Here is a 15,286-nt window from a genome sequence, read left to right on the forward strand (position 1 = left end):
GTATAAATGTTTTACAGTGGCTGCACTGCATAGTTTAGAAGGAGTGGGCAGAGGGACGAATTCCCGATGATTGGAGTAGAGCTCTCATAGTACCCATATATATATATATGAAGTAGAACTCAGTTATAACAAATTCCACGGGACCGCATATATTTGTTCATAATAACTGTTATTCGTTATATCCAATAAGGTCATAATTTGAGCGAATTAAAAATGTTTTCAGATTTTTCTCAGCATAGGTATATTGGGTAACATAAATACATATGTGCATACATACATATAAAGAACAAAAATTTATTTTTAAAACTTCACATTTTTACATAAAAAATCATCAAGCGTGCTTTGCTTTGCACAATACGCATATTTCATGCATTTGAAATTGTTCCTTATACCACTAAGATGCTTGAATGTGTCATCTGAATTTACAGATCGCGATACCATAAATCTTGTTAAAATATGCAAAACACTTTCTGCTTCACACCAGGTAACGATTTTCTCATCATTGCATAATTTTCTTCCTCTGAGTCACTACTACTATTATCTTCTTCTGGTGTATGAGAGATTTGTTTTAAGATGTCAGTGTCTGTCGTTGTGAAGTTGCGACGCCATCATCAATGTCTATAAAATTATCAATCTGTGCACGTTTCAAAAATTTTCAAGTTTCATGCTTTTAACCACGCTGATAACGGTAAGTTATCCTCTTCATCTTCTTCAGATTCGCATTCCGCAAGACCGGCTTTCTTAAAACAGTTTTGTAACGTAGACGATGACACCAAATTCCAAGCATCATTCATTAAACGTATTGCGTGAAGTACACTGATCTTCGAGTCGTAAGCATAAGCATTTTCTGCAGATTTTTCTCTGCTTTCCATCAGTTCCAAGACTAACAGATGACGAAAATGGGATTTAAAACATCTAATTACGCCTTGATCAAGTAGTTGCAAGACAGCTGTCACATTCTGTGGCAAAAAAACAAGTTTTATGTTTGTTAAATCAGCCACTACAGGATGGGCAGGACAGTTGTCTATCAATAACAAAATTTTCCGGTTTTCACTGCGAAGATTTTTATCCCACTTGTGAATTTCATTTTCGAAAATTGAAGATGTCATCCAGGCCTTCTTATTTGCTGTATAATCAACGGGAAGTTTCTTTATGTTTTTAAAGCATCTAGGCTTTGCCGATTTTCCAATTACAAGAAGCTTTCTTTTATCGCTACCGGTCATGTTTGCACAAACTAAAACTGTGAGTCTATTTTTGATAAGTTTTCTGCCAATGCTCTTTTCGATTTTAAATTGAAAAGTTTTATTGACGTTAAACTATAAAAAAACCCTGCTTTGTCTGCATTATAAAGGTTGTTGTATCCATACCTTCGTCCGGCCATACATTCTTGATCCAATCAGTAACAACGTTTTTGTCAATGGACAATGCCTCGCCACTTACTTTTGCATAGACAATATTGTTTCTGTTCTTAAAGCGATCAATCCACCCATTGTTGCATTTAAAATCGCTATAATAAAGTTGAACAGCAAATTATTCGGCTTGAACTTTCAAAATTGGTCCGCTAATAGGTAAGCCAGTGGTTCATTGCACTTTAAACCACGAAAGAAGTGCCTCGTCAACGTCACTTTTATTACACTTTTTAAGTTTTTTACACTTTGATAAATTGTTTTCAAAAGCTTTCAGAGTCAACTCGCGATTCTTCCAAATTGTTGATGGGAACAAACCATACTTCTTTGCTACTGTCAGATTTGATTGGCCACTTTCCACCTCCCGTATAATTTCTACTTTTTCGGAAACCGATAAAATTTTCCATTTGACTCCCAACATTTTTCCACAGCCAGAAAATGTGTACGTACGAAATGTCAGTAAAGGAATGACCAACGTGTATTATTCGTTTGTTATTCCAGTGAAACGAATTCGTAATAAATCGTATACATGCATTAAATCAAATGTAATTCAAATATACCTTCAAAATTATTCGTTATAAACGTGAATTCGCTGTAACTGTGATCGTTATAACCGAGTTCTACTGTATATATATATATATATATATATATATATATATATATATTAAAATGGAAATAAAACTGATGTGCGAATTACAGAGGTATTTCCCTACTGAGTGTTCCTGGTAAGATTTATGCTAGTATACTTAAGAAAGGGTTGAGAAGAATTGTGAAAGAAAAGTTTGGTGAAGAAGTTGGATTCAGGCCAAATAGATGCTGTCAGGATCAGATCTTCACTTTACGACAAATAGTTGAAAAACCATGGAAATATAACAAAGATTTGTATTTAAGTTTTGTCGATCTAGAAAAGGCATATGACAAGGTGCCAAAGAAGAAGCTATTCAATATGCTAGTTATATGGTGTCAATGGAGCATTATATCAAACAATACTTAGTCTTTATTTGAGTTGTAAGTCAGCAGTTAGATTTGAAGGAAGTACAAGAAGATGTTTTAATGTTAAATCTGGTGTGAGACAAGGATGTACATTATCCCCTCTGTTATTCATTATCTATATGGATCACATTATGAAGGAAAGTGGTATTAAACCTGATATCAAAATTGGAGATATTAACGTCTGCTCTTTGCTTTATGCAGACGATGTTATACTTCTAAATAAATCTGCTACAAGTCTGCAAGATTCCCTTGCAAAATTGAATAACTGTTGTAATAGATATGGTATGAAGGTCAGCAATAAAAAGACAAAGACAATGAAAATTGACAGAATCATTGAAAATGTCAACTGCGTTGTGAACGGAGAACTTGTGGAACAAGCAAAACATTTCAGCTACTTAGGCACAATTTTTAGTGAAGATGGTAAATTAAATATGGAAACAGACAACAGAATCAACAAAGCCGGTATTGTAGGAAGTCAATTGAATAAATTCATATGGAATAAGGGAGAAATTAGTCAGAACACTAAATTAGCTGTATACAAGACAGTGTTCAAACCAGTTTTAACTTATGGATCTGAGAGCTGGGTCAGAAGTAAAACACTTGACCAAAGGCTAGAGACTACAGATATGAGAGTCCTGAGAAAGCTTAGAGGCATGAACAGATGGCATCAATGGCAATATCATATTAAAAACAAGGATATTAGGAAAGAACTTGACATTGTCAGCATCCAGGAATGCATTAGCAGAGCTAACCTGAGATGGTATGGTCACTTAAACAGAATGGGTGATGAAAGATTAGCAAAACAAGTGTTCAACACCAGGTTGGCAGGAAAACGACCCAGAGGAAGACCAAGATATAGATGGATTGATACGGTACAAAGTGCCTTAGATGATAGAAATATAAGATCTGATAATGTTGGAGTCTTGACAAGTAACAGACTGATTTGGAGGAAAATTGTAGATAGGAAATTAGTAATGATGTAAATTTTTCATGTAGTACTATCATATCCTGTATGCCCCTTGGAATCCAATCCAGTACTTCTTTTGTTCATCATTGATCTTGTCCTTGAGCAGTATTCCCAGCCCATGTTTCACTCTTCCTATGATGTCAGAGACTGGTTTGATTTCTTATTCATGTATTCCTTTTGTGATCCGGCCTTTTATCTCACTCTGACCTTGGCATTTCTTCAAATTAAGCCCCCCCCCCTCAATAAAGGTCGAAACTAGTCTGGGTTGTGGCCCTTCCCTTAATGCATAACATTAGACATATCCGCAAGGAGATGTGTTTTGCATTATGGGAGATACTGAGATAGGAGTGTTGGTAGCTTGCTCCACCTTTGCAAGGAGTGCCCTGGTGTTGTACCACTTTACCTCAGTCCTGAAGATACTTTCAGGTGCAAACTTTGTTTGCTCACACTTGGATAAAGGATTAAACTAAATTTATTATACTCTAACCAAGTGAAAAATAAACTTTCAACATCTTTCTCTAAATCCAGAGTAATTTATTAAAAAAGGGTGGCACACAATTTGGCAACTCCTATAGGTAGAGATGACCTGCTAATGCTTCTGCCTGGTATCTCCACTTGGGCCTGGCTCCCACTGAAGAGACCTCAATAAAGGTTGAAACTAGTCTGGGTTGTGGCCCTTCCTTTAATGCATAACATTAGACATATCTGCAATGAGATGTGTTTTGCATTATGGGAGATACTGAGATAGGAGTGTTGGTATCTTGCTCCACCTTTGCAAGGAGTGCCCTGGTGTTGTACCACTTTACCCCAGTCCTGAAGATACTTTCAGGTGCAAACTTTGTTTGCTCACACTTGGATAAAGGATTAAACTAAATTTAAGATAAGAACAGAGATCTGCAAGTTGTCAAACTGCGTCATGCAGACCACAGACAAGTGTATGCAAAAGAGAATGCAAGTAATTTATTATGTCTGTATACAAATATTAGGAGTATTAGAAACAAAGTAGAGTTTGTTACCTTAGTTAATATATTGGGACCTGATATTATTAGGGAAATATTATGATTACGAAGAGAGAAAGGTCCAAACCAGATGAAACAATCTATCAAGCATGCGTGACAATGTCTGTATAAGTAAGGAATTAGATAAGAACAGAGATCTGCAAGTTGTCAAACTGTGTCATGCAGACCACAGACAAGTGTATGCAAAAGAGAATAATGAGAATGCAAGTAATTTATTATGTCTGTATACAAATGTTAGGAGTATTAGAAACAAAGTAGAGTTTGTTACCTTAGTTAATATATTGGGACCTGATGCTATAGGCATTAGTGAAACTTGGCTATCAGAAACAGATGGACTAAATGGTATCGAGTGCAAACAGTACAGTATTTTTAAGGATATACAGAATAGTAGCGGAGGGGCATGCTGCTAATGATATCAAATGTCTTGAATCCAGGTAGAATTGAGACATATGACTGGAATACTAGTAACAATTTTGAATGCATCTGGTGTGAGCTGGAGTCTAACAAGATTAAATACACAGTGGGGTGTTGTTAGAGATGTGGTGGATTGGTTGCTAGTGACGAAGAACTGTGAAAAGAGAGATCATAATGGGGACTAAAATTATCCGAACATTAGGCAGCTGTGAAATTGCGTGAGAAGAATGAAAATGAATTTATGTAGTTGCGAGACAAATTCCTCAAGCAGCATGTGACAGAAGGAATTCGTGGTCAAAGATTGTTAAATCTGATTATAGTGTCAGATTGGGGTTTCAGTTAGAGATGTAACCATTCTGCCTCTGGTGACAGTAATCATGTAGTATTCACATGGGAAGTGGCTAAGTTTATGAATATTCCATTCACAAATGTGTCACTAGAGTTTGAAGAATAAATAGAGTAGGAGTAAAATGGATGAGTAATCTAATTAAGCAAGAGATTTGTAAGAAAAAGATGTCAGTTACGATAATTGTAAGCAGCAGGACAGAAGAATCACTAGTGTTATGCGGAAAGCTAAGTCCGAGTATGAAAAGAAACTGGCTCTACAAGTTAAAGACAATTCGTTATGATGCCAAGTAAAAGAAAGAATGAATCTGAAAGAATAACTCTACTGAATGCAGATGGTATACGGGTAAATGATGCAGAAGTGATTGTTCATCTAATGAATAACCATTTTGCTAAAGGCCATCAACCTGGTATATGTAACATTGAACTCACTGCTACCTCTTCACTGTATGAGGAAACTCATGGATGAGTAAGAAGTACTAGAGCTGCTGTTGCACAAACTGAATAAGAATTCTGCAATAGGAACTGATGATATTTCAGCACAGATGCTAAAAGAGTATTCAGCTGAACTGGCTATTCCTTGACCAGGCTATATAATTTGAGTTTCAGAACAGGGAAGATTCCACAGGAGTGAAAGGAATGTATGTTAATCCCATTGCACAAGGGTGGTGCAAAGACCAACATATCCAACTATTGAGCAATCAGTATCTCAGGAGTGGTGATGAAGATTTTGGAATAGTTGGTTAAGGCTCGCATTCAGTAATGGGTATACACAGAATCTCTACTTTGCAATGAACAGCATAGATTTACTAAAGTAAGGTCATGTTTTAGCAACTTGCTCACATTCTATAATAATGTTACCACTGAGATAGACAAGAGGGATGGATATGCCATAATATTTTTGGATTTTGCTAAGGATTTTGACAGAATACAGCATGGAATACTGTTGCATAAATTGGAGAATATAGGATTGGATTATAAACTACTGGCATGGATAAGAGGATAGCTGACTGGTAGATATCAAAACGTCATATATGGGCATGAATCTGCAAAATTCAAGGTAACCAGTGGTGTGCCTCAAGGATCAGTTGTTGATGTATTGTTATTCAATCTGTACAGTAATGATACTGGGAAGGATTTCATATGTGACATACAACTATTTGCTGATGATGCAAAGATAGGTAGGGTAATCATAGATAAATAATACTTGCAGACTGATTTGAATAGGCTGGAATTTTGGGCATGTGAAAATTAGAGGGTAAGGTGATTTTACAGTGACTTTTAAATGGCAAGTGAAGTATTTTACAAATAAATCATTTTTATCTATACTGATCAGGTTGGATTTTTTCCTAGTATGGCTGAGGGATCGTATTTGATATCCACTATTGGCCACAAAAGTTGCCACTGAATGGCCTCGAATTTGGTCACTCCTCGTTCGAAGTTCTGCATCACTGTCACTTGACTCAGATCTCTCATTTATGGGTAGATCTGCTTCCTCTTTTTCTGGATCACTGTCTGCCCAATCATCTAATTCAGATCCTTCATTATCAAGTATTTCCTCAAGATTTGTTCTAATTTGCGTTCACTCATGAACCATTTTAGACCCCTGCTTAAGGGTCAAAGCTGTATAACTGAGAGGAGACCTCCACATAGCCTTAAGGAATGTGGAGAATCGACCAGGGCTTCTGACCTAATGTCCAATCCTCACCTTCTCGTGGTGCACCCTGTTGGGTATCTACTTTGATACTGAACGAACGAGGATGGGCTGGCAATTTGGCATTTAGCCGACCAAATTGTATTCTTATTGGTTAAACCAAAAAAAAAAAAAATGATGGTACAACATGACAAAATTTCATGCCGGCTGGGGCGTCGCCCGGTTACACAAGGCCCCCGTTCTTTTTGCCAGGGACCAGGGCGAACAGCGAAAAGTCAGCTACTGGAACAAATCTGAAAACAAACCCCAACTCAACATCACCAGAGTTAAAGATCGGTACTATCAATGTAAGAAGCCTGAATGGCAAAGAAATGGAGCTAGCGGAGGAATTAGATAAGTACCAGATTGACATAATAGGGATGACTGAAACAAAAAAGACCAAAACTGGTGAAATCTTTCTGAGCAATAAATACAAAATGTTATATTCAGGCAATGACAATCAAGGAAAAGAAGGAGTAGCCATAGTATATATATAATACGAGGCTAATCTTCTTGAATGGCAGTCAGTCTCAAGTAGAGTAATGTGGGCAAATATTAGAATGGGGAACTGGACAATGAGACTTATTTGTGCCTATGGTCCCACAGAAGGTTCTACTAAGGTAGAAGTGGAGGAATTTTTTGAGGCTTTAGAAAAAGCAACTGACACAATCAAAAAGGAAAAGTTGGTCCTTGTTGGGGATCTAAATAGCAGAGTAGGAAATGAATGTGAGACACAAAAATATTTTGGGAAAATTTGGAGAAAAGAGCAAAGCTAATAATAATGGCAAATATCTGTTGGATTTCTGCTCAGGACATGGACTGGTTATTACTAACACCATGTTCCAACATAAAAATGTGCACAAATTCACATGGAGAGAAGAGGCTAGGAATAAGAAAAGTCTCATTGACTATGTTATTGTTGATAGTGATGTTTTCTCCCTGGTGCAGGACACCAGAGTGTACAGAGGATTTGAAATTGGAAGTGATCACTATTTAGTCTTGAGCAGGATAAAATTGAATTTCATATTGAAAAGAATAACATGAAAGAAAGTTTTAAAGCAAATAAAAGTTGAGCAGCTTTCAGATGTGAACTGTAGACTAAAATACACAAAAATTATTGAAAAGAAAATGAAAGAGTTTGAGAACAGGAATCAAACCGTGGAGATTCAGTGGCAAACTCTGAAGAAAACATTAATTGATTCTGCCAGAGAGGCATGTGGTGAGGTTGTGTGCAAGGATTCAGAAAAATCAGGACTCCCTGGTGGACACAGGAAGTTAAAGAGGCAGTGAAGGAAAAGAAGAAAGCATATCAAAAGTTCCTGGCAAATAAGTCAGCTTTTACTCTTACAGAATACAGAGACAAATGTAAGAAAGCTAAACAGTGTGTAAAACTAGCTAAACAAAAGTCATGGGAGGACTTTGGCAAGAATATAGAAAATAAATATCAAGAAGGTGGCAAAATATTCTGGAGGTTGTTGAAGAAGCTTAGGAATGGAGGAAAGAGTGCTGTAAAAGGAGTTAGAGATGATAAAGGTGACATGAAAACAGGAGAAAAAGAAATCCTTGAAGTATGGAGTAATTACTTTGAAAAACTGATAAATGAAACAAGCAGTGATGACAGCACAGTGATAAAAAACACTCACCAGGCATGCAGTCAGGAATACATATCCATACTTGAAGTAGAAAAAGCCATCAAAGGATTGAAATGTGGAAAGGCAGCAGGAGTAGATGATATTCGACCAGAAATGCTGAAGTATGGTGATATAAAAGTCTTACAGTGGCTGCACAGCATAGTTCAGAAAGCCTGGACAGAGGGACGAATTCCCGATGATTGGAGTAGAGCTCTCATAGTACCCATATATAAAAAGGGAAATAAAACTGAATGAGAATTACAGAGGTATTTCCCTTCTGAGTGTTCCTGGCAAGATCTATGCAAGTATACTTGAGAAACGGTTGAGAAGAATTGTGGAAGAAAAGCTTGGTGAAGAACAAGCTGGATTCAGGCCAAATAGAGGCTGTCAGGATCAGATCTTCACTTTATGACAAATAGTCGAGAAAGCATGGCAATATAACAAAGATCTGTATTTAAGTTTTGTCGATTTGGAAAAGGCATATGACAAGGTGCCAAGAGAGAAGCTATTCAAAACGCTGCAGTTATATGGTGTCAATGGGGCATTATATCAAGCAATACTTAGTCTTTATTTGAGTTGTGAGTCAGCAGTTAGAATTTAAGTACAGGAAGATGGTTTAATGTTAAATCTGGTGTGAGACAAGGATGTACACAATCCCCTCTGTTATTTATTATCTATATGGATCACATTATGAAGGAAAGTGGTATTAAACCTGATATCAAAATTGGAGATGTTAATGTCAGCTCTTTGCTTTATGCGGATGATGTTATACTTATCAATAAATCCGCTACAAGTCTGCAAGATTCTCAGACTAAATTGAATAGCTGTTGTAACAGATATGGTATGAAGGTCAGCAATAAAAAGACAAAGACAATGAAAATAGGCAGAATCATTGAAAATGTCAACTGTGTTGTGAATGGAGAACCTGTGGAACAAGTAAAACATTTCAGCTACTTAGGTACGATTTTTACTGAAGATGGTAAATTAAATATAGAAATAGACAACAGAATCAGCAAAGCTAGTATGGTGGGAAGTCAATTGAATAAATTCATATGGAATAAGAGAGAAATTAGTCGGAACACTAAATTAGCTGTATACAAGATAGTGTTCAAACCAGTTTTAACTTATGGATCTGAGAGCTGGGTCAAAAGTAAAACACTTGACCAAAGACTAGAGACCGCAGACATGAGAGTCCTGAGAAAGATTAGAGACGTGAACAGATGGCATCAATGGCAATATCATATTAAGAATGAGGATATTAGGAAAGAACTTGACATTGTCAGCATCCAGGAATGCATTAGCAGAGCTAATCTCAGGTGGTACAGTCACTTAAATAGAATGGGAGAGGAAAGATTAGCAAAGCAAGTGTTCTCTGCCAGGCTGGCAGGAAAACGACCCAGAGGATGACCAAGATATAGGTGGATTGATACGGTACAAAGTGCCTTAGACGATAGAAATATAAGATCTGATAATGTTGGAGTCTTGACAAGCAACAGACTGATTTGGAGGAAAATTGTAGATAGGAAGTTAGTAATGATGTAAATTTTTCATGTAGTATTGTCATATCCTGTACACCCCTTGAGGATACATTGCAGGAATTTGATGATGCTGCTGCTTTGGGTATCTGGGTCCTGATCTATCCGCGGTGACAGAGAAATTCAAACTGATCTCTCAGGTCACAAGGAGAGAGTTGTGAATCCCTTATATTGTTTAGATTGGAGCAGCCAGTTATGACAGTGCGATGTAATATAAACATGAACATGTGCGATCATACATGATGCAGCTGATGGGCAGGCATTATTACCATATACTAATATAAATTCTTTTTTTATTGATAAAAGTCAACCATCCTCATGGATAATGAATTTCAAGTATATATTATTATTTTCGGAATTTTTAATTTAGCGATGTAAATATATATCAATGGGATACTGGTTTCATATGCGATCAATGTATATTTACATCGATAGGACTCAGTGTTAAGAACGTTAGTTTTATTAAGTTTAGAATATATTTTGAAATTTTATTTCCACTTTTTCAGTAGATATTTTATTTCTTTTTGCAAATTTTGATCTTTTTCTTAGGACAGTTTCTATAAATGAGAGCCACTGTGTATGAGGAACAAGTTATCAAATTATTTACCCCATTTCACACTTCTGCATCACATGTTCTTCAGTCAATACTATTTATTGACTAAACTTTATAGATCTCTACTATTCATAATATGATAGAAATTGGGATTTTAATAGCTTACTGTTAGCTTGTCATAAAGGTGTATCAAAAAGTGTTTAATTTAAATGATGTAAATCAAAATCAGGTACATTACATGAAAAATAAAAATGTGTGATGCACCCCCCCCCAACAAGAATCAAACTAAAAAGGGTTTTCATAATCATAAATTCTTTCTCTGCTACGAGAAAGAATTTATTCAGCAGAATTGCTATTACTATGTCAGATCTTTTAAGTTATGAATTATGCTGCTCTTTAGCCAATACCATTCATAGAAGTTTTTCTTCCACATTCCATGTGGAAGAAAAACAATGCCACTCCCAGATAAGACTGGTCTCACCTCAACTGAAAAGCATAATAAAGGTCCTTTGCATCCTAAATGGGATTCACACCTGGGTCCTTCCAACCAAAGGGCTTCATCAAAACTGATTGGGCTATAGAAACTCTAATTTCTCAATATCTTAGTGAAATTATTTAAGTTTCAGATTTTTCTTTCAATATCCACCCCGCATACACAAAAAATTACAAATCTTATTGCACATCAAGCTGAGTGGGAAAGCAGTTAAGGAGAAAGAAGTAATCTTCCAATATGTTTTTTTTGAACTGAAAGTTGTAGTCAGTAAAAATGGTATACGAAAGACTGTCCCAGAAGACAGAGTAGATGGAATGAAAGAGGAGGACAAGAAGTTGGTTTTATTTGGTAGGTTTGAAGCTGATCAATGAATGGATGTTGACTGGCAACTGTTCATATATTTACAGGATGGTGGCAGCCAGTTCAGAGTCCATAAAATGCCTATGGAAGAAGAAAATGCCTATAAGAAACTGACTAGAGAAAGAATCTGTGTGAAAGACAGCAAGAGGGTGATCATTTAATCAGACTTGTCTTCTGGAGAAAATCAAGCATTTTTGGGGAGGTTTTATGGATTTATGAGAGAGAGAGAGAGAGAGAGGGCTGAAAATTTCTGATAAATACCTAAAACAAAAATTATATTAAAGCAACTGATATAACCACAACAAACACATCTCAAAACCCTTTAACCCCCTATGTTTCATCAAATTGTAATAATGTCTTTCAAGTTTTTTATGCTGCAAGAAAAGTCCACAACTGAGATTCACCAAATTTTGTGCAAGACTTTAGGGGACTGTGCCTCAGCATATCCAACAGGTGCCAGATGGGTAACAAGTTTAAAACTGGACATCCTGAGTTAACAGATGCTCCCCCCCCCCCACCACCATGTCAGGAAGACCTTCCACAGCGATCACACCTGAAAACATCAATGCAATGCATGCTATGATCCTCGATGATAGACAAATGATAGCCAAACATATTGCAAAGACTATTGATGAAACATGGCTTCATCAATATGACCCAGAGACCAAACAAGTCAATGGAGTGGAGAAGCAAAGGTTCTCCATGGCCAAATAAGTTCCGAACACAAAAGTCAATAGGGAAGGTTCTTGCCATTGTCTTTTCAGATATGGATGTGTAATCCTTACCTAGAATAAAGTGTTACAGAAGCAGTTTATTCATCAGCTCTGAAGGGACTGAAGGAGGTACTCAAGGAAAAAACACCACATGAAACTGAACAGAAGTGTGTTGCTTTTTTTTTGCAGGACAATGCACCTGCTCACACTGCTCATGAAACCCAACAGACAATACACAACTCGGGCTTTCAATATTTGCCTCACCTGGCCCCATCTGACTATTTCCTATTCCCAAATTTAAAGAAACACTTGAAAGGAACAAAACTTACCACGGATGTTGAAGTCATATCTGAAGCTGAGGAGTGGTTTGTGCAACAATGGAAAGGTCTTTTTTCTCCATGGATTGCAAATGATGCAGCAGCATTGTAACAAGTGTATAATACTTTGTAGGAAATATGTAGAACAATGTGCAAGTTACATGGTTCTACCTAAATTCCTTCATGGTGATTATCACAACTTTTCAGCACACCCTCGTGTAGTGCTAGAAGTTATATATGTGAGAGTAATGTCTTGAGCAGAAAAGAATTGTTTGTTTTGGATTTTCATCTGAAGCAACTAAAGCTAAGAGGTCAACATATTATATCTGTAAATTATGTATGTTGTTCTTCTGGCCAGTTTGCCTGTTTTGGAGATGTAAAACCCTACTATCTCCATGTGAGACTGGCTAACTCACTTTTAGCTGAAAAGCCCTTAGAAAGTTTTTCACATCCTAGATGGAATTCAAACCAATGGCATCAATAATACCTACTACACTATTGAAGCTCACTCAGAAAGGGACATTAGTTTCTGCAGCACAGCAAAGTGATGTAAGTCAGCCAAGGAAGAGATCTGAGCTTGCATAGAGATCTCAGTATTATTAAAAGGTAATGGAAGTGTTGTGAAAAAAAGCATTATACAATGTTACAATGAAAGAATGGAGCTGTGTGTACATGCATGTGGAGACAATGGATAAACATTTGTACTCTGACAGTTTACTATTTAGAATATTAAACTTTATATTAGTATAAAGATAATCGAATTGGCTATCCTTAAACTACAGTTTATGAAGTCTACTGGAATATGTTATTTTAACAAACACATGAAAAAGGTATACTTACGCAACATTATCCAAATGTTTCAACAGCTTTACTGCATCAACATCTGCTAATCCTAAATGCTTCAGATTTTCTATTCCATACGAATGTAACTGCAAACAAAATACAGTTAGAGAACATTATTGTCAACAACATACTATGATAACAGCTACTCAGCATGTACTGTATATTCTTAAACAGAGAAATGAGGATCTGTATTATTAAAGATATGTGTAGTTCATCATCATCAAATTCCTGCCATGTACCCTCAAGGGGTGTACAGGATATGACAGTACTACATGAAAAAATTACATCATTACTAACTGGGGTGCTTAAGGGTCAAAGCTGTATAACTGAGAGGAGACCTCCACATAGCCTTTAAAGGAATGCGGAGAACCGACCAGGGCTTCTGACCTAATGTCCAATCCTCACCTTCTCGTGGTGCACCCTGTTGGGTATCTACTTTGATACTGAACGAACAAGGATGGGCTGGCAATTTGGGATTTAGCCGACCAAATTGTATTCTTATTGGTTAAACCAAAATAAAAAATGATATGTGTAGTTCTATTCCAGAATTAATTTTTCAAATACTAAAAAAAACTAAAGCAAGTTTTAAACAAAACTTGTCTCTTTACATGTATCAGCTGAGCCACTGTTAGGGCCACAACAGCACAATCACGTTCCAACAGTGTGGTTCGAATTCTATTGCATTTAAATGATAATAATCCTCAGCAATTGTTTCATCATCCATGCATGCATCTATGTATCTTTTATCATGTCAAGTTGTGACGAATGTACAGGTTATAAAGTGTGGATAATACTCTTACTTTTCCAGAAGTTGTGTTGTTATTAACCAAGACTGAAGTGCACTCCAATAATAATTAGTATCTTTCTTTTGTACTTCTTAAACCTTCTAAGATGGATTACTGGTGAAAATGAAACACACAACAGAAAATAGTGAAGGAAATGCAAATGACTGTGGTAAATGTCACAAAGAGCATGTTGATGCATCAGGATCAAATATTCGTAATGAAGGTAATGAGTGTGAGCCATTAATTTATTATGCAAATGTTAAACAAAAAAAAAATCATGTTTGAATGAAATACTAACTTTTCCTAATCTGCCTTTGACTGAGAAGGGTGTGCTTGTGTCAACAAAATTTCAGGAGTGTGTGGGTACTGGAAGTTTAGGAAACACCGATCCACATGGATCACGTTAGGAAAGCAATTGCATTAAACCAGATATTAGAAGCATATACAGTAGATTCTGGTTTGATTGGGGCATCAGTTAATCAGGGCAGCTGTTTATTTAGGACAAATCCTGAAAAACGGAAACAAATCAAAAATATAACCAAAGTTGTTTCGCTTATTTGGGGCAACCTTGCTGCTTCATCAGGAAAGTGGCTGTAGATGGTGCACGTGTAGCGAGTTCCATAGAGCGTGTTGCTGTTAGTAAGTGCCGAGATACAGAGTAGAGAGAGATGTGTGTATTTTGACAACAGCAATTCTACTTACAGTGACTGCTGGTAGTGTATTTTTGATTAAAACAGGTGTGTGTTAATTTTTTAGTAAAAGTTTAACAGTGTAGAGATTATTATTATTTTTATTGGACCCCCGTCAAGATGCTAGGAAAGATCTAATGAAGTAAATCAAATCACCTTATTTGACAAAATAAAGAGCCAACCATCTAACACCAGTCATCAGCTGGCAGAGATAACCAGTGTTCCAAAATTTACAATTACACGTTTGTTAGGACAGCAGAACAAATTGTGAGAAGAATGGGCATCACATGATGGACAACAGGGAAAAGCCCAAAAAGAGAGGTGAGAAGGCAAGGATCCAGATGTGGAGGAGGCTCTAAATCAATGGTTCTCTATTGTAACTGGACACCAGGCATAATGGTCAAATGTTAAAAACCAAATCAGAAGAGTTAGCCAGAAAGCTGGGCCATGTGAGTTTTAAAGCTACAGATGGTTGGTTATCGTGATGGAAAACCAGACATGAAATAAAATTTAAGGCACACAGTGAGGAC

The 15,286-nt window shown here is 36.6% G+C and overlaps 1 protein-coding gene across 2 annotated transcripts in view; it reads right to left on the minus strand.

Annotated features, from left to right (window-relative positions):
- LOC150096979 (uncharacterized) overlaps positions 1–15,286 on the minus strand; it is a 255,783-nt gene that overhangs the window by 66,337 nt on the left and 174,160 nt on the right. For both annotated transcript variants that reach the window (XM_090408126.1, XM_090408125.1), the window contains exon 9: positions 13,280–13,368. In XM_090408126.1, coding sequence (XP_090264252.1) covers positions 13,280–13,368 — 89 coding nt within the window. The remainder of the gene's footprint in view (positions 1–13,279; positions 13,369–15,286) is intronic.

The sequence above is a fragment of the Typopeltis vanoorti genome, chromosome 18, assembly GCF_054136105.1.
Source record: "Typopeltis vanoorti isolate ZY-2024b chromosome 18, IOZ_Tvanoo_1.0, whole genome shotgun sequence".
Taxonomy (NCBI): Eukaryota; Metazoa; Arthropoda; class Arachnida; order Uropygi; family Thelyphonidae; genus Typopeltis; species Typopeltis vanoorti.